The sequence below is a fragment of the Setaria italica genome, chromosome V, assembly GCF_000263155.2.
Source record: "Setaria italica strain Yugu1 chromosome V, Setaria_italica_v2.0, whole genome shotgun sequence".
Classification (NCBI taxonomy): domain Eukaryota; kingdom Viridiplantae; phylum Streptophyta; class Magnoliopsida; order Poales; family Poaceae; genus Setaria; species Setaria italica.
In genome coordinates this window covers 16,032,618-16,052,339 of record NC_028454.1, presented here as the reverse complement: position 1 = coordinate 16,052,339, position 19,722 = coordinate 16,032,618, and the positions used below count along the sequence as shown (strand labels likewise).

General features: G+C 45.2%; 3 protein-coding genes across 3 annotated transcripts; 2 read left to right on the top strand and 1 right to left on the bottom strand.

Annotated features, from left to right (window-relative positions):
• LOC101783656 (protein LOW PSII ACCUMULATION 1, chloroplastic) lies at positions 1–5,222 on the top strand. The gene is made up of 10 exons (XM_004968668.4): positions 1–351; positions 1,026–1,129; positions 1,365–1,500; positions 1,639–1,870; positions 2,776–2,933; positions 3,044–3,229; positions 3,356–3,456; positions 4,032–4,128; positions 4,321–4,400; positions 4,953–5,222. The coding sequence occupies exons 1-9, from the start codon at positions 76–78 to the stop codon at positions 4,393–4,395; spliced, it is 1,365 nt and encodes a 454-aa protein (XP_004968725.1). The 5' UTR covers positions 1–75; the 3' UTR covers positions 4,396–4,400; positions 4,953–5,222.
• A 4,337-nt stretch (positions 5,223–9,559) lies between these two features.
• On the bottom strand, positions 9,560–11,429 carry LOC101776386. The gene is made up of 4 exons (XM_012846113.3): positions 10,849–11,429; positions 10,646–10,705; positions 10,098–10,189; positions 9,560–10,015 (listed from the first exon to the last, which is right to left on the bottom strand). Exons 1-4 carry the CDS (start codon positions 10,964–10,966, stop codon positions 9,857–9,859), a joined length of 429 nt encoding a protein of 142 aa, XP_012701567.1. The 5' UTR covers positions 10,967–11,429; the 3' UTR covers positions 9,560–9,856.
• A 2,468-nt stretch (positions 11,430–13,897) lies between these two features.
• LOC101783249 (rapid alkalinization factor) lies at positions 13,898–14,809 on the top strand. The gene has a single exon (XM_004968667.3). The coding sequence runs from the start codon at positions 14,104–14,106 to the stop codon at positions 14,440–14,442; it is 339 nt and encodes a 112-aa protein (XP_004968724.1). The 5' UTR covers positions 13,898–14,103; the 3' UTR covers positions 14,443–14,809.
• Positions 14,810–19,722: the final 4,913 nt, after the last annotated feature.

The following is a 19,722-nucleotide window of genomic DNA, read 5'->3' as shown; positions in this document are numbered from 1 at the left end:
GGGGAGAGAGAAAAGGGGATTCCTTTTCAGGATAACAGGAAAAACGACCACCTCACCTCAGCTTCTTCCCCCGCAATGGCGGCCGCCACAGCAGGCGTGGCCACAGCTCTCCGGCCCCATATCACCTTCCTCTCCGGCGGCAGCGTCCCAATCCCCAGCACAACCCTTCAAATCCTGCCCTCTGTTTCCCCCCTTCCCTTTCGCCGCCGTGGCCGCATCGTACTCGTCTCCAGCGCCTCGTCGTCCCCGTCTTCCCCGCCGTCGCCGGAGGACGCGGTGGCCGAGGCGGTTCCGGTGCCTACGGCGGAGTCCTGCGTCAACCTCGGCCTCGAGCTCTTCTCCAAGGGCAGGGTAACCCCGAGGCGCCTTGTTGCAATGTTCGAGTGACACGCGACACTAAAGCATTAGATTGAGACATCGTGAATCATCATTAGAGTTATCAACTAATTATTGGCACCAATCCCTGTGGGAATGTCTCAGTTCGGGTGCAGATACAACTCTGGCGAGGACTTGTCCGTATTAGCATGTAGCTCCTGAATTTAACTGGGCGGCCTGTGTTATATCATGCTTGATTGAGTTCAGGGCTGGTTTTTTCTGAGTTTACCAATGCTGAGTACTTAAATAGGGGTGCCTGCTTTATCTTTAAGTCAGAAAGTAAGTGATGGTTTGTAGTGTTGAGTTTCACCATTAACCGTAGGATAGAACAGAATGTTTTGGCACATTATGATAGTATCCAATTCGAAAACCACCAGTAATCAGTGTGTTGGTGTTAGGCTGACATGAAGCTGGAATTAGTACTCTGGTAAAGAAAATCAGTAATCTGGACATCTGGCAAAGATAGATGGCAGTAATATCATGTTTATACTGCCTAGATGTGTTTACAATTCAATAGTACATTTCCGAGATGGGTCCATTCAAGAGATTGCATGTTTGAGCAAACCCTGCTGTAGGTCCAGTTTTGATCATTTCACTAGAGAGACTTCTTTAATCATTTCCCTCATTCTGTTGTCATTGTACATGTATAGGTGAGGGAGGCCCTTGAACAATTTGAGAATGCCTTGGAGCTGAATCCAACACCTATTGAAGCCCAGGCAGCGCTGTATAACAAAGCATGCTGCCATGCGTATAGGTGAGGATACTTTCCTGGGGCCACTGAACTTCGAGTTTGTACTATGCATGCACCATGCTTATTTAGGTTCGTCATCAGAATTTTCATCCATGAATCAGTGATACCATGTGTAGTAATGCTTCACATTAATGTATCTAGGTGGCAAAACATAATAAAATACTAAAACCCATTGTTAAAAACGAAATTACAAGAGCAAGAAATCAAGGTCTTTAATTTCTGGATCTGTTTGGACCAGAGAAGAAAGCAAAAAAGCTGCAGAATGTTTAAGGACAGCTTTGCGAGACTACAATCTCAAATTTGGTACCATACTTAATGATCCAGACTTGGCGCCATTCAGAGCATCACCAGAATTTAAGGAACTTCAAGAAGAGGTTTGTGACTTTCAATTTTACTGCATTACTACATGCTAGCGAAGAAAGTAATCTGTGGATCATAGTTGAAGACTCAAAATTCTGATTCAGTGACCAGTTTAAGGTCAGTAATATCTGTATCTTCTAACCTCATTTCAGGCTTTGCGTGGTGGAGAAGATATTGGTTCTGGGTTCCGAAGAGACCTGAAACTCATTAGTGAAGTACAAGCACCATTTCGTGGTGTCCGAAGATTCTTCTATGTAGCTTTAACAGCAGCAGCTGGAATTTCAACATTCTTTACTATTCCCCGACTTATACTAGCAGTTCAAGGAGGTGATGGTGCTCCTGATCTTCTGGAAACTGCTGGGAATGCTGCCATCAATATTGGAGGTAAATTGGCGTGCACTAAAGATAGGTCTTGCATAGTGCTAAAAGTGTTTTTTTCTGCTGAAGAATCTTAAGTGACTTTTTTTTAGATAAAGGAAATAGTTCCGGCCTCTGCGACGCACACAGCCAAGTTCTTACATCATCCTCAGCTTAGAAGTTGAACACAAAGAATAGGGAAACGAGTACACATAGAGCATGAAAAATTCAAAAGCAAAGTCTATTATTGCTTCTCTATCCATTCTTGGCGAATATATCCAAAGCAACGATCTCTAGTGCTTTGCTCGTTGAACAGATGGTCTCCCTTGTGTCCTCATGCTGCAACAGGGACCAAAAGCGCAGCTAATATGCTCCCCTGAAAATGACCTGCATAAATGAATTGAAACCTTTTTTCTCAAACACCAAATCGTTACGTGTACACCAAATAGCCCACATAAGAGCTGCCACCCCCACAAAGATTAAAGTTTTATATTTTTTTGCATTGCCTATTAACCAATTTTTAAGCATGTCTTATTGATCTAGGTGGGGTTAACCTAGTAGCTATCTAAACAACTCTCCAAATGTCTTTAGCATGTTGACAATTAAAAAAGAGATGTTTGGTTGTTTCATTACAATCACAGAAAAACAACACTTTTAACTCCCAACCCAGTTCCTCTTAGTTAAATTATCCTTTATTAAAATGACACCCCGTTGCAGGCACCAAAGGAAAATCTTTATCTTTAGAGGAATCTTTAGCTTCCATATGAATCTTAAGTGACTATCTCCTTAATTACACTAAAAATATGAATAAATAACTTTATGTAACTTTTTGAAGTTACAGGTTACAAAATATGAATAACAACTTTATGTTATATCTCTTCCACTAGTTAATTACACTAAAATGATAAAAATTTTAAATCAGTATACTGCAGGTATTGTTGTGCTGGTGGCTTTGTATTTCTGGGAAAACAAGAAAGAAGAGAAGCAAATCACACAAATTTCTCGTAATGAAACGCTTTCAAGATTACCTGTGCGCCTGTCAACCAATCGCATTATTGAGCTTGTTCAGCTCCGGGACATTACTAGGCCAGTTAGTATAATTTCTGTTCATCTTTAATGTCCACTGTACATTTTCTGTATTTTTTCTCCTTTACTTCCAAAATTTTCACTCAGTGACTTCTTGTTTGAGGCATATTACAGGTTATATTGGCAGGTTCAAAAGAATCTGTTACTCGGGCAATGCAAAGAGCTGAGAGGTATCGGACGGAACTGCTCAAACGAGGTGTTCTTCTAATTCCTGTGATCTTTGGTGCTTCTCAGAAAGACCAAACCAGACCAAGGGGTTTTGGAACGAGAAGAGCTGCAGCATCAATTCCTTCAGTTGGGGTTAGACCAGCCTTACATATTGCCTAATACTAAAAGCCTCAACTCACCTGCCTTTTAGTTTGTGTGTTTCGTACCAAAAACTTGGCCCCATTATATGGTAGTTTAATACAAATTTTCTTTTCACAGGGTGACTTTGAAAAGCGTACTGAATCTATTGCGGCAAAGTCACGTTTGAAAGCTGAGGTTCGATTTAAGGCTGATATTGTCTCACCTGAACAATGGGAAAGGTGCATTTCCTTTTCTTTTTACATAATATGCATTTTGTCCTAGCATGTACATATAACTTCAAAGCATAGTTAGATTGTGTTTCATGAATAATTTTTCCGTTTCGAACATGGCTTTCTTTTCTCTCTTAATGAAATGGCACACATCTCGCTTGCGTAATTCGAGAAAAAAACAAGTAGAAGGTTCTGTTCGAGAAAAAAACAAGTAGAAGGTTCTGATCTGCCTGTAAAGTACATGCAATATGCATTGAAACTTGAAAGCTGCCCATTCAGCAAAAGAAACTTTTGTTTTTGCCAAGTCAGCATTAAAATGGAAAATCGTCCCTCTTCCCTATTTCTTCTCCTCCCATAGGCCATAGACATGATTGCAGAACAAGCCTATCCATATGTTCTGAGATGGCATCTATCCTTTCTGTTGCATGTACATATTGATAGGATTTTCCCTTATTAGTTTTTACCTCTGCATTACTTCTTTTTCTTGAGACAGCCATGATACTTCAAGTGCTTATTGTGAACATGGTTGAATAGTTGTGTTAGAGGTTTTGCCGAGTTTTGACATCTATACGCGTATGGTTCAGTTGGATACGTGACCAGCAAGAATCTGAAGGTGTCACTCCTGGTGAAGATGTGTACATAATTCTTCGTCTGGATGGCCGTGTCAGAAGATCTGGAATAGTAATTATTCTCTTCTCTCTCAGTTTCACTTTGGTAAAAGGAAATCTGTTACTTGACATGATTATGTAATATACCTAGAGGCACAGAATTCTATAATTGAACCACCAAGAGGGTTCAAATGACATTGAATCTAATCTACCTTAACCAGAAAAATAATAATTACTGACCATGTGCATGTTATTTTTCTTATAGGGTATGCCAAACTGGAACGACATATTGCAGGAACTGCCACGACTTGAAGATCTGATGAGCAAACTTGAAAGGTGAAAAAGGTGCGTGTACAACTGAAATTTGGTTATTTTTTATTCTTTCCTCCACTGCATTCTTCATGCCCTTATCTGTGAAAACTGGACCAGAGCAATTTTTTTAGAGGATGGTGAAATTCTTCTCAGTTGTATAGCTTGTCAAAGTTCTTTTCTCATTTGCAAACACCGAAGTAGAGGATTAATCTCTTTAAGAAGTGGCTTTATGTGTATAGATGAAACAAGTACCAAAATATTAACAACAGTAGAAATTGACAAACTAATGATTCTTTTATTCAAGGTGTCATGGAATATGAAGCTCTGTACTGCTAAAATGAATAGCCGACAGGATGCTAAAAAAGAAATAAAAATATTTAGAATGGAAGCACTATGGCTGACATGGTAATTGGAATATATTAATAACCACCAAATTTTAAATACTTGAGATTAGTTGGACTTGTCAGAGTCGAGCTTCTTTGTGAATTATTTGGATATTTGACTGGTGTTACCATCTTGTAAAAAAAAAGTTTTGTGTTACCATAATATGTGCAGAAGGTAACAAGTCTTTGCCTTTTCTTTTAGGTGTTTTCCTTCCACGTCAGAACACAAAATGATTTATCGGTAGTGATCCAGAAATATGGTAAACCGTGCTGAAGTGTGGTTACAAAGGGGTTGGATATATTCTATTCCTGGAACTTCAGTACAGATCCACAGCTTCTCACAAAATCTAATTGAAGTTCTTCTAACTACTGTTGCACTAGTTCCATGTCGAGAAGAACCAAACCCTATCTGTTCAAATTGTACAATTCACGGTTTACCCTTCGTGCCCCTTGTAATTTCCGTGCTTCTGCACCCTCTGTGCTTGGTCCGTGTACCTCATACAGCACGTATGCATGGGTGCTCAACAACAAGAAGGTTGGGTGATCCGATGCCTTTGTGTAGAGGAAGCCGTTTAATAAGGTCAATCCTCTGCACCACGAAATCTCAAAAATAGCTGGAATAAACGTTAGCTAGAGAAAAAAATAGCTGGAATAAACGTTAGCTAGAGAAAAAAATGAATACGCACTTTTCTGATTTTTTTCTCATTTGAAAGTAGTTGTGCACAAGAATTGAATTAGAGACAAATTTATGGGTCTTGGGCATACCGTTTTGTGACGTCCCGCCGTTGTCTGGAAACTGAGACTGTTGGATTGATGTTGGGAGCAGACTGCAGAGACCAGAGAGCCATGAGCGAATGGAACATTTGGCTCCCCTCTTTCGCTATGTAGTGCGATGGCAGTAGAGCGGATGACATCCATTGGCTCAGAAGTTTCGTTTTCACCTTGTACGGACTTATAACTGGCTATGTGAATCCCATTCCAGAACACATTGTTGTGGGGTAGAGTCCATGTGAAAAATTCACATTCATGCTCCGCATTTGCTTTCGGTAGGTCTGTTATGGACTTACGGTTGTGGCTCTGTAACTACTCTTTCTGTATCCTGAGACTGGCATCTCCAAAAAAAACAAAGAAAGAAAAATCTGACGCTGGAATCAATTTTGTGTGTCATCGATGAGCAAGCAGACGAAATGGCACTGTATGGAAGCCTCCGTCCAGGCCCATCACTCCATTTCACTGGATAGAGAAAATGCAGAGGTCAGAAAATTGGGCTGCAGGTCGCTGACAACAGTCTGCGGCGATGGCAGAGTGCAGAGTCTGATAGCAGCAGAGGTCAGAAATTGATTGATTGATTGTATTGGCGTCGCAACCGAGAAGGATTCGTCTGGAGTCGTGGATGGGCCGAGGGATCGCTGCAGCTTCCGGAAACGGAGCCTGTTCGTTTGTGCTTGGCTTGATCAGATCATCATCAGAGGGGGCAGGGCATGGCAGAAGGGAATCCAGGAAAGGAACGCGGCCAAAGAGGCGCATGAAAGAGACCGGCCGTGAACCTGATTCCCTTGGCGCGTGTGGAACCAAGCGAGCTCGAGCTATGGATGGGGACTGTGGGGGTTTATCTCTATTCAGTATTCACAGAGCAATTAATTAACATTCGATCCGGGCCACTTGCACGAATTCAAGAAAGGGATATGTCCAATTGCCCCGTCCAGTCCAGGCGGCGGCTGCGGATGCCAATTCTGATGCTGACGGTGCAGGTGTGGAGGTTAGCTGTAACCAAACGAACCACCAGCAGCATAAAAAGAAATGCCTAATAACTAATTTAATATATTAACAACAACGTACACGCTGCAGGTTGCGATGCTCTGCATCGACCGAGCGAGCCGATGATGTGGTCATCCGTGGCAGGTTTTCCTTCCTCTCTTTTCCTTTCCTCCCAGTGCAGAATGTATATGCATATATGTATGTTCGTTTGGAGCAGTTGCGGGGAGACTGACCGAAGAGGACGTTACATGTTGGAACACAGCTAAGCTCGGGTCACCGAACCGATGCCGACGGAGGCTGACCAGTCCGAGTCGAAAAGGACGTTAGGTATTTGACAGTTCCTGGGGGCCGGGGGGACTATTTCCGACTTGGACGACGCGCAAGCAAAGAGACGCAACTCCCAGCAGCTAGCTTCCCAGCCGCCGGCCGGCTGCTGCCACACGCTGACACCACGCACAACGCCGCAACTAACCTCCGTGTCATGCGTGGCCGCGTAGGCATCGCCTCTCCGTGGTCGCACCAACCTTTTCATGCCGCCATTTAGTTATCACCATCAATGCTGACTGCAATGCAACTCAGAATACACGACTGGTCGACGCGTACGTACGGTCATATCGTCCCGACTTATAAGCGGCTAGCGTACGAAGCTACGTTCGGTAGCTAGCAGGCAGTACTGGTCGGATCGGACCCGACGATGGAGCTTGTTGCTTGCCTGCTGCATGCCTAGCAGTAGATCGAGATGGATCGATCGGGTGGCCGTCCACTGAAACAAGAAGTGGAGGAGGAGGGGTCCAGCTAATAATAACTCCACCGTGTGCCGCAGTGTGCTGCATTGGCTGTCCATCCCACCCGACCGGAGACGGCGCGCTTGAGCCGGTTGCATTTGCATATAGTATATGCTTCCCGGCTGGATTTGCACTAAGCTGGGGACGTAGTGAGGAGCCTCGGGACGTTGAGGAGCCGGTTGGATATCCACGCGGCGCACCGTTGGTCAACGACCTAAGTACAAATTAAGAAACAAATTGATTGATAGTAGTAGATGTGCCTGCGTTAGTACTCCTAACATTATTATTGCATTGCTTGAAGGTGGCGACTGGTAATTGATAGTGTGTTTGGTTGCATGCACCACATGATGCATGTATGGATGATTCTGGATGGGGTGGTTCAACCAATTTGCTTGTACCATATGATTTACTCTAATTAGTAGAATAATGTATTAAGTGGGATGGTCTCATCCTGGATGAGCTGGTACAATTCACCCAACCAAACAAAAGGATCATTATTATTTTGAATTATTTCATACATGAATCAAATGATACAACCAACCAAACACACCCTAGAGATTCTCGTCGTCAGAGCGCTACTACACTACCAGCAAAGGCCGCGTCGATATATAGGGTCATTCTGGCCTCACGGACGAACCGGATCGACTCTGCGCGCAGGCGTATGTTTCCTTAATAACTGTCGTTTGGAAATAGTGCTGCCCTCACGAGCACGTTTTCCGAGTGACAGATAAAAAGGGACGGAGGGCCAGCACTTGCGGCGGTCCTGTTTGTCACGGTACGTGCGGCAGGCGGTAGCAGGACGCCGCTGAAGCAGCAGCGCACACGGCCCGTGCCGCTGTGGTGAAACAAACGAGCCAGCCGTGTAATCGACGGTCGCCTCCTCGGCTCACGCTGATGGCCTTCCTCTCCTTCTATATACTGTTCGTGAATCGTAGCGGCTTAATTACGGCATGACGACGTACAAGGACTGACCCGACTCTCTGCTCTTCAGCCATCCACAGCGAAGCTCCATCTACTGGACCATTCCAAGAGCCAACTGTCGAGTCGAGGTATCAGTTCCTCGAAAAGCAACGACATTTGTGGTTGGGGACAGGGGACGGGAGCCTGTGTGTACTTAGGATAGAACTACGGGTAGCAAAATATTTTCAAGTATAAATAAAATAATAATAGTATAAAAATAAGCATAAAATATTAAAAAGGACAGATGGATTAAGGATATAGTTTTGATGTTGAGCCGGCCTCTAGAGTTTGTTTTGTACCGGCTAATAAATGAGTTTGTTTTGTACCGGCTAAAAAATACTGAATTTAAGTTATACTAGCGAAGTGCCCGTGCATTGCTACGGTAAAAAAATTTCTATCACTAAAATTTATTACACTTGTTGGATGTCTACATGTTTGCTAGAAATACCAACAAAATTTTAGCTTATTATATTTCCTTAAACTAAAATACTCATTAAATTTCTACCTTTTTTATTTAAGCAAAAGAGTTGATTGAGAAAAATAAATAGGAACCATAACGTGACCACATTTTCAATTGTATTTGGATTCGTTTCTACCATATCTTTTTTTTTCCTTTTGGTTCCCATAACAACTACATTCAACATTTAACAATTCCTATTCCTAAGTTTAAGAAGTTTTTAGTGGCTACCGGTTACCACGGAACAATTCTAACATCCAAGGGCCAAAACATATCACATTCACATTTAAGCAGTACTTGAAAAAACAACTTGTCCCAACGCAAGACGTTCCGTGGTTGTCTCGTGTGCACTAACCACTTGCGTGCAGGTGGTGCCGGAGGCCAAGCTCGACGTGCGAGACCGGCGAGGAGCGGCATGCACGACGAGGGGCATGGACGCGTGCGCGGGAACTGGCGGCTGGCCATTCTCGAGGCCAATGTTTTCCTCCTCGTCGACCTGTTCGCCACAGCGACCGCGACACGCACCCAACCATCACCGCCGCATGGGAAGCCATGGCCGCCTCATCGCGGGGCGCCAGTTGCGTGCGCTGCGTTGCCAGGCCACGCGAGCACGAACGCCACGCGTATAATTAGCTTCTGGGGGAATACAATTCTTTGACTGGACTGCAATGTTCTCATGATACATGGGTGTTCCATACTGTTCCTCGTTCTTCGTTCTTTTTCCTTCTAGATAAGAGAGTATCTAGTCCCGTTATATTCAGTTCAGTATAAGAAAGCTTTGCTTCCTTGATCCAAACCGATTTATTAACATTCCAAGACGGCATCTATTTGCGTAAAAAGCAGCAGATATTTTTCTTTTGATGCCTAAAATCACTTCTTGGAATTACATGCTAGAGTCTGGACATAATGTACACAAGCAGCTTTCGCTGCTACCATGCTGCTCCTTTGAGCACAGTTCCATTAGACAGGAATGCTACTCTTATCAACGAGCAGTTTATCCCCTAGCTTGCACAAAGAATAATGCAACCGAAGCAAAGTCTTTGTGAACAAATCAAAACTATGCACAACAACAATCGTTGCCGTAATTGCCCGATAATACAAGAATGTTCTTCTACATAGTTGAAACGAGAGAATGGTGTGATCAGCTTATAGACATGCTACTGACAGAAGTGAAGCCAAATGGCGATGCTGAACAAAGACGGCAGCATATAACCAACAGTTTGTCAAATGGGAATTCATCTGGGACCCCTTCTTTTGAAAAAGAAACTCATCTGAAACTACGTTGCGGAATGTGGACTGGACAAACTGCAAAGGAAACAACAATATAAGTGGTAGAAATTTCCAGAACAAAGTTAATTGAAAAGGATATTGATGAATGGGACATTACTTTCAGATAGGTTAGAGGAGCATTTTCGTGCAAAGATTTCTCTATGGTCCAAAGCGTAATTGGATAGTAAGATTTTTTCCAAGTTCTCCCCCCTGCAAATCAGAGACAAAGACCATGTCATTAGCAGCCTTAAGGGAAAATGACAAGCAGAATTAAGTAAGCAAAGCAGTAAAGAGATGTCTCCATTTTCTCAGTTACATCAGAGTGATGATCAATTTATTTATGCAAAGAGAATCATCCCATGGCCCTCTACAATGAGCTCAACTGGAAGGCAAGCGCAATTTATGCAAACTTTGCAAGAATGTCAGATCACCAGATGAATTAACATAATGGCATCTCACAATTAGTTGAAATGCAAAGCAAATCATGAACTACTACTCATATTTCTTTTCCTTCATTTAAAGGGAAATGGAACTCTGAATTAATCTTCCAGACTCTCTGAGGTAAAACATCGAACAGGGAGCAGCTATGGTTGCCAAGCAAGCCCCAACCTTGCAATAGATACGCCCCAGTCCCTTCCCCATCAATCCATTATGAGCACAACTCACCTCCAGAAGAAATCGAGCCCTCCAGTAGTAGCCGAGCCCCGCCCACATCTCGTTCATCTCCTGCGGCAAGCATCAAACCACAGCCACGAATCAAGAACACGACTATCATTTACCCCAACAACATTTTCGGGTCAAAGATCGAATCTTCCCCACAAATCGAAAGCCTTTTTCTTCTCTGCCCCGATGCATCAAGTATTGCTCACCTCCTGCGTGGCGGCGGCGAGGATCCGCACGGTGGGCCACCGCGCCATCCACCGGTCGTAGTAGCCGACGATGACACACGACGGGCACCCGCATCTGCTGTAGCATCACCTCCAACATCTCGCCGCCGCTGGCGCGTCACCACGGGAGGTCGCGCCAGTGCACGTCGTACCACCGCAGCAGCTGTGTGCGCCAACCATGCGTGCTCTCCCAGCCGCCGGATCTGGCGTAGGCAGGCAGAAAGAGGAGGGGCCGCCGGCAGTCCACGCACCCGTCGTTGCCGCCGTTGCTGGCGCGTGCGCTCGCACGCGGTTTCCCACCCTCGGGCATGCCGCTCACCGCCGTCGGCACTGCATCCGACCCCACCGCCGCCAGCTCCCACGGACACAGTAAAACCTTCTCCCTACTCCCCATCCATGGCACCGCGGTCGAAGCAGAGGCGACGTCTCGCCGCCAATCCGGGCGTCGCCGGCGTTGACCCCGCCCGATTCGGCCCGGGCCGTTGTTCGGCGGAGGCGCGGGGAGGACCGGGGCGCGCAGGGAGGCGTGCGGCGGCGCGCGGCCAGGAGGAGCGGCGGCCCGCGCCCAATCCCCTTCCCCTCTCTGTTTTATAAGCTTTTTCCCGTTTAACCCCCTCCTTTCCCTCCTTTTTCCACCCGAGCCATTCCTCTATTTAGAATATGGACTGCGGGTTGATTCCTTAAAAGTTGAGGGACTTTTTTTGTAAAATGACAACGACGGACGAAAATTGCTGGCAGAGACGTTGCTTGCTTTAATAATAGGTATAGGTATAGATTTTGGAATGAGAAAGATATTCAAAAGTATGTTTCAACTATTTAAGGCTTTGAAAAGTAAGTTTCACCATTTAATCCTCCTCAAATATACAGGATCCGCCGCTGGGATGGATTGGGGGCACCGCTTCCCGTCGTCGAAGCACCGCCGCCAAGATGGAACGGTGGGCACCTCCTCTCGCTTTCCAAGTGCCGCCGCCGAAATGGATCGGGGGCGCGCCATCGTGGGTCCATAGAGGGGACTCGCTGGCGTGGGGTGCTCGGAGGCGGCCTGACGTGGCGGATGATGGAGGAGATCCAGCAGGGGGCGTGCCACTCGGGGATGCTCGGCATAGTGGAGGAAGGAGGCTCGGCTGGCGGAGGGTGGAGGAGGAGCGACCGGACGAAGAACGGAGGTGCAAGTGGGTGGAGAAGGGGAGGCTACAGGGGCGGGGCTGGTGAGGATGCGGCAGGGGCGGCGAGAGTAGGGGATCAGGTCAGCGTGGATGGTGAGGAGGGGAGCGGATGTCGGATAGGACGGAGGGAAGCGGATGGGTGAAAAAACAATTCGAAGGGCGCCGTTTGGTTGCAGCGTGGGATGACTTTCATAGGAGAAGACGGACCAAGTCCACAGCTAGTGATCATGAGAGTACATATATATCGTGCGAACTGGCCGGCTTTGCCTCTCAACGCACAAGTCGTTGACGCGGGCACATGCTACCATGCATGCCAGCTAGCTGCCCGCTCATTACTCACTAGTAACCGTTGTTAGTGTCAAACGCCGTACGCGCGCACAGCCAATTATTTACTACTTGCCACTACACTGCAAAAATGAGCAATGTATGGGACATGACAAATCTGCAGTGCTCTATATATACTGTGGGGACATTTGTTTCGGACGGACTAAATCGAATGTTTAGATATTAATTAGAAATATTAAATATAGATTAATTGTAAAATCAATTGCACAGATGGAGGCTAATTCGCGAGACGAGTCTATCAAGCCTAATCCATGATTTGACAATATGATGCTACAGTAAATGTGTGCTAATCATGGATTAATTAGGTTTAATAGATTCGTCTCGTGAATTAGCTTCCAGCAATTGATTTTGTAATTAATCTATGTTTAATACTCTTAATTAGTATCTAAACATTCGATGTGACAGAAATTTTAGGAGCTAGGCCGACTGAAGTTTAATTCATGTCACGTCAAATGTTTAGATACTAATTAGGAGTATTAAATATAGACTAATTACAAAACTAATTGCACAGATGGAGACTAATTTGCGAGACGAATCTATTAAGCCTAATTAGTCCATGATTCGACAATCTGATGCTATAGTAATCATGTACTAATGATGGATTAATTAGGCTTAATAGATTCGTATCGTGAATTAGCCTCCATTTGTGTAATTAGTTTTATAATTAGCTCATGTTTAGTCCTCCTAATTAGCCTTCAAATATTTGATGTGAGATAAATTTTAGTCGGGACTAAAGATCCAAACAACCCCTAGTGCATCAAATAAAATGACGAATTCACGATGCATGGGACATGACAACTCTGCTCTATCTCGACAAGAGCTCTAATATAATAGGACATGTTCGCTTCAGCTTATAATCCGGCTGAAAAGTTGAAACGGCTGATTTGTTGTGAGAGAAAAATACTATTTGGTGGTTGATAAGCCGGCTGAATAAGCTGAAGCGAATAAACCCTAAGATTTTCTGCGCACTAGATAGACTACCCAGTGACACAAGCAGTTTAAGGGATCAAAATGGAGTATAGGCGACTGATCTGAGGCACATCATCAGGCGTCAGCTGGAAGGGGAGGTTTATTCCGTCCCACTAGTCCTTGTCGGGCCGCGCGGTCCCAACAGGAATGCTGTGCTGTTGCTTCACTCAAAGGCAACCAACATCCAGCACCCATGGCTGTGTGCTTGAGAGGTTGGTTATGCAAACGCCATGGCCGTGTACATCGAGTACATAAACTCAGATCTGAATCATGAGAACCTTGGCTCTAGTTTCAACTTCCTGCACCTCAGTGCTTTGGGTTCAAATCATCCCATCCATAATCGTCCCAAATGATGCGACCTTTGTACAGTAGCACACGGAGCCAGCACTATCTCCTGGGACCCGGTGTCCGGTGGGTGGACCAAACCCCCAGGCCGGCGACCGGCGCGCTCTGTAGTCTGTAACCGAAGCACCACACGCAAACCGCACCCGACGCGCGCAGCTCAGCCGCCCCCCACCCCCACGCGCATTCCCGCATTTCCATTCCACCCCGCCCGCCGCTCCCCTCCCCTTTCTCTCTCCTCTATAAACCCCACCGCACCAAGGAGAGAGAGAGAGAGAGAGAGGAGCATTCCTTCCTTGCCGCTGGCCGCTGCACTCCCCCAGAGCAGAGCGCACCCAACCTCCACACCAAGCAAAAGCAGAGCAACCTCTTCCCCCTCCCACTCTCCCATCTCCGCTCGCCCGCCGCGGCCGCCATGGCGGGATCGACGCGCGCGCTCCTGATCCCGCTCCTCCTGCTGTTGGCGCTGGCGGCGCTGGCCCGCGCGGGCGAGGTGCCGGCGGCGTCGGCCCTCGGGTGGGAGCTCGGGGTGGTGGGCGCGGCGGAGGACGAGGAGTTCGGCTTCCCCGACGGCGACTCCGTGGCGCGCCGGGTGCTGCAGAACCAGAACAACGGGTACATAAGCTACGGCGCGCTGCGGAGGGACAACGTGCCCTGCTCCGTGCGGGGCGCGTCCTACTACAACTGCCGCCCCGGCGCCCAGGCCAACCCCTACTCGCGCGGCTGCAACGCCATCACCCGCTGCCGCGGCTGATCTCGGGCCGTTCGATCCCCGCGCGGCGGCGGCCACCGGGAAGAGGAGGAGGTTCATATTCCTGTTAATCCCACGCCGTTGATTCAGAATCAAAAAAAACAAAGAAAAATTGTTGATCTGCCCTTTCAATTATTTAGTAGTACGATTATTTCTCTTGTCGTCAATGCTGTGGATTTTAACGAGAATGATTGGTGGTGGTTGGGCTGCCGCCCAAGCGATTCGAGTCCGTATGGTCCTGTAAATTGCATGATTTGTGTGATCGAGCAACGGGTGTATAAACACTGATGGTTATTTCCTCGTGAACCTGTGTGATTGTGATTGTAGCCAGGGAGGGATTCGTGTAGCTGTCCAGCTCCTTGATTTCATATTTCTTTAAGCTTCTTCGGAGTCTTAGCTAGTGTAACGATATTCTTTGCTTGCTCTGATTGCAACTTGCAATTTATTCTAAACGTCCACCTTGGGTTTGCAACTTGCAAATTCTTCTAGACGTCGCCCCCCTTGGGCGCCTGCCAATTTTGCCGTTGTGCCGGGCGGCTGCCGGCCATTGGCCATGCCCCGGTGGATCGTGCCTCGGAGGAAGCAAGGTCAACTAGGTTTCTTTTTGGTTTTCGAGGCATTTAGAATCGGAAACAAGAATAGAAGAACGGTTCTTGGACCGAGTTCCTTTTTTCTTTCCTCTATCAAATCTGTTTCTTGGCCTCTACATGATTTTGCAAACATATCTTCGAATTATAATAACTTGTTAAACGGAAACCCCTTTCATCTTCTACTTGGGCTAACGATTTGAAAGAGTGGGCCTGTTCGCTTCAGCTTATAAGCCGGCTGAAAAGCTGAAACGGCTGATTTGTTGTGAGAGGAAAACACTGTTTGATGGCTGATAAGCCGGCTGAATAAGCTGAAGCGAACAGGCCGAGTATTTGCTTCCAGTTCCCCCAATGATTTATATATGGTAGTAACCCGTTACCTTCTGCAGTTCTGCTGCTCCTAGTGTTAAATCGGGTTCGTTTGTATAGCAGTTTCAGTTCATCTGACCGACTAGCTGATAGCTGCTCCTTTCCATGTACGGGATGAGGAATTATTGCGCGTTTATAATCGCCACCAAACGACATTCGAGTAATGGAGAATCTCACCAGGACGCGATTTTGGGAGAGAAATCTTGGTTGATTCTTCCTCCGCTTCGTCCTGCAACACCATTGATTCGCACATTCATAATGCTACAACCGTTCACGCGCGGCACATGGGCACATTAAATTAAGATGAAAAACCCGGTGCGACGAGGAGAGCAATGCAAAATCCTCTCGTCACGGACGCGCCTCATTTCTTCTCTTCTCTCCATCACGTGTGCTACTAATTACCACTACTAAATGCTGCTGCAGCTTTGCCCTCCAGCAAGGTTACAGACAGTACTGCATTTCCTTCCTTCTTTCACAAGTACTCCTATTTTTTTTTTCTAATGCAAAATATAGTGCTAGTTGTTTGTTCTTTCATATGCTGATAAAATACTCCATGACAGCTAAGATTTACGACTAGATACTCAACCAATCCGCACCAGCCGCCCCAGCATGATTAGCAGTAGCCTGACGAAATGGTCAGCGATAATGCAGCTGATGATAGCAGCCGCTAGTTCGTTTCAGAAGCGTCAGCCTTTTTTCTCTCCTCCGTGTTCTGTCAGGGATTAGTAGAATACTGGATTTAGCTTTGCTGACAGCAGGGCACGGAGGAGCGACCCCATTGGCCAGCAGGGAACAAAGGCACTGTTAAAAAAAGGGGGGCAATGGAAAGTTCAGCCACCGACACCGCGTCGCGCATAGCAGCAGCCACATTGGAGTAGGACCGTTGGGAAAGGGAAAGCACTCTGCTGAGAAAGCATTCATGTCCGGGGATTAGGATTCGGTGCGGCGTCTGATTAGGGCCGGTTGTTAGCGCAAACGGCATAGGATATGATGGGTATGGACTGCATCATCATCACATCATGCAAGTTGCGGAGAGGAGAGGGGCTGGTGGTTGGGAACTGCCAGTACGACGTTTTCGCTCGCGGCACTCTTCATTGTCGCCCGGTTGGTTTGGTTGGTACACCGTCGCTTTCCTCCCTGCCCCGCCCGCCCCCGACGCTTGCTCATCCTTTCGTGCTTTTGCTTTGCTGCTTGCTTCCCTCCGTTGTGAAATTGGAATAGGAATACGAATGCGACTTTTCATGGGACGTTGCCTTTGGCTGGGGCTGCTGGGTTGGTTCCTTGCGGCCTTTATGCGCGGCCTGCCCGCGATCTCGTCGTCGTCTCTCATCGCTTTCAGCTGCTGTGCGCGCATACAACGATTGATTATGACATTCTCATCAGTTTCGGGGCCCTCTCTGACGCTGATCCACCGCCACAGATCGCTAAATCAGCACGCGCCATGATGCACACACTGCAACAGGGGCATCAGCGATCCGTTCCAAGGGCGTCCGGTCAATTTCGGTTAGAACCTTAAAAAGTCCTATGATATGGATGTCTGGAAATCCAAATTATTCAAATTCATGTATGCTAAAAACGCTGATCCGTATTCGTATTCGTTTTTATTTTGGATGTCAAATGGATGTATCCGGATTCAATTTTTAGTGTTTTTCTCTATCCGGTTCCAGATTCGTATTCGACAAAAATGTGAAATATCCGACATTCTCCGTATCTGCAAAAAGAATAAAGTACCCAATGAAACCATCTAAAACTTATTTATATTACTAAATACTAATTACAAATGATGTTAAGTTTAATATTGCTAATAAAATAGTTATTTACACCATTCAAACTATATGACTAATTATGTTAACCTAATATTACTAGATGTATAATGATAAATTTTAATTATTTTTAATATGACTAATCATATTAATTTTAAATACATTATGTTATTTATTAAGTGAATAAATCATATTTAAATGTATTGATGAACTTATTTTTATTATTAAATGATATATATTTATGGAAATACTTATATATTTATTTTTATATATTTATTTTTATATATTTAATTATTTATTAATAAATATGTTATTTTCAATAAAATATCTATTACGTACTATGCTCATAATTTACTCCCTACTTGTAACATGATTTTGATCAATTATAAAATCATCGATAAAGCAAGATTGATACTCGTCATGACACTATGCTATAAGTCGAGTAAGTATCCGAATCTGAATCCAAATTCAAACTATTCATTTTGAATTCGAATTAAAATATGGTAAATAATGCTATCCAAATTTAATTCCATGCATATCTAATCCGAATCCATCCCTACCTTTCTGTGGTAAATAATGCTATCTGAATTCAATTCCATGTGTATCTAATCCGAATCCATCCCTGCCTTTCTCTTCGTTCAGTGTCAGCCACGAAACAAATCACAAATGACATTGGAAGCAGAGCGCTAAGAACAATCGGTTTGCCTACTTCGGTTCCACTGCAAAATAGTTTTTTTTTCAGCGGAACCATTAAGCAAACCGATTGTCACATAGGATTACACCATAACATGCCGTAGACCGAAGTAGGCAAATCGAAGTATATCCACCGCATCTATCTCCATGCAAGGTGACTTGATAACAAAAGTCCTCAAAACACTCGTGCGTCGTGACACCACTCCTACAGCAACTGATGGATGCATGACATAACGCGGGTTGCAAGATTTTCAGAATCCATTTTTTCCCCTAGAGCGAGCTAGCTTACCACATAGAAAGCCCAACATGTTTTTGTTACCACCTCGCCAGCTACATAATCATCCGTCCAACTTGATCGCCCACAACACGGAGGGGGAGGGCTTTGAAACGATCAGGTAACTGTGACCTATCGTTCGAACGCATAGTTTCTCAGACTCACACCATAGCGAGTATATTGGTGTTATGTAATACTCCCTCCGTGCTTGTAAAGGAAGTCGTTTAGGATATGATTGTGCTTACCAAGGAGTGATTAATAGGGGGTATTTTTCCATATCTGCCCCTATTAAAAAACGGTTGCGGGTGCATTCCATATGAGAAACAACCATAGTTCAGATGGCTAGTGCAGCAAGGCGTTGGCCCTGAGGTCCTGGGTTTGATACTTGGCGGGCGTCACTTTTTTATTACTGGCTTGATTTTGCATGGCACTATTTGGCCCTGCGTGTCGTGTGCCCTGTGGCTGCATGGCGCGCGGATTTGATTCTGCTGGGCGTGGTGCGCGTGCTGAGCTGCTTGGGCGTGTTGGGCGCCATGTGTTTTGTTGGTTTTTCACATGCAAACGATTTTTGCAATGGCACCACATGATTCTAATTTTTGCGCTCGATAGCTCCGACGTTTGTGTTCCACCATGCCTATTTTAACGGAGTCTTTCCCCCGGTCTCTTCTCTTTCCATTACCGTGCTTCATCTCCTCACTTTCCCTCTCTTCTCTTCACTACCACATGCAATGGTTGATCCTAGAGTTGCTGCCTTTGATCTGAACATTCGCTTAAAAGAAGATGACAACGACAATCTTGCCTTCGATCTCAACGAGCCAATATTGGAGTCCGGCAACGACTATGGGAATCACCTCTCTTGTTTGAGTTTGTTGTTTCCCTCAAGCGCCATCTTTTCTGATTTTTTTATTTCATTTTTGGATAGGATTTGATTTGAACTTGCCATTAGATGAATATGGTGCGGTTGACTTTGATTACATACAAAACCTCGTTGGTAATTTATTTTTCAGTTTGTTCTTTCCTTTTTGATTATTTTGTATGTAATCCGTGGTTAACAAGAAGAATGTTCTTTTTTTCTTTTAATAGAACAAGATGTTGAGGTTCCCGTTGAAGTACACTATAGAAGGAAGGACATGACAGAAGAAGTCACAAGACAAGTGTACCAAGTATTGTTGGCTAGAAGCAAGAATGAGACACTAGGAAAGAAGGATACAAGAATTGTTGTTGATTAATTTGGAGTGCACATTTGGTCAGTTCAACGCTTATGGAAGCGAGGTAAACACCAACTTGCTCATAACATTCCTGTTGTGGTTGCAAGTAAAAAGAAGGGTAGATGTGGCTGCAAGGCAGTTCCTCTTGATTTGGAACAATTGCGCAACATTCCTCTCAAACAAAGAATGACCATAGAAGATGTGTCTAGTAAACTTGGTATGAGCAAAGCTAGGATACAAAGGTATTTGAAAAAAGGTTTGCTTAGGCGTCACTCTAATAGCATCAAACCATACCTCATAGATGCTAACAAGAAGACTAGGTTGAAGTGGTGTGTTGACATGATTGAGCAGGGTTTGCTTGGTGATCCAAGATTTAAGGATTTTTTTTG

What these genes read in the sequence shown, in the direction of transcription:
- LOC101783656 (XM_004968668.4), top strand. Translation starts at nt 76, where the DNA reads ATGGCGGCCGCCACAGCAGGCGTGGCCACAGCTCTCCGGCCCCATATC. An exon ending in TCCGGGACATTACTAGGCCA is followed by an intron (nt 2,934 to 3,043) that starts GTTAGTATAATT and finishes GGCATATTACAG; the next exon opens with GTTATATTGGCAGGTTCAAA. An exon ending in CATCAATTCCTTCAGTTGGG is followed by an intron (nt 3,230 to 3,355) that starts GTTAGACCAGCC and finishes TTCTTTTCACAG; the next exon opens with GGTGACTTTGAAAAGCGTAC.
- LOC101783249 (XM_004968667.3), top strand. Translation starts at nt 14,104, where the DNA reads ATGGCGGGATCGACGCGCGCGCTCCTGATCCCGCTCCTCCTGCTGTTG.
- LOC101776386 (XM_012846113.3), bottom strand. Translation starts at nt 10,966, where the DNA reads ATGTTGGAGGTGATGCTACAGCAGATGCGGGTGCCCGTCGTGTGTCAT. An exon ending in TCGCCGCCGCCACGCAGGAG is followed by an intron (nt 10,706 to 10,848) that starts GTGAGCAATACT and finishes TGCTTGCCGCAG; the next exon opens with GAGATGAACGAGATGTGGGC. An exon ending in CTCCTCTAACCTATCTGAAA is followed by an intron (nt 10,016 to 10,097) that starts GTAATGTCCCAT and finishes TTTCCTTTGCAG; the next exon opens with TTTGTCCAGTCCACATTCCG.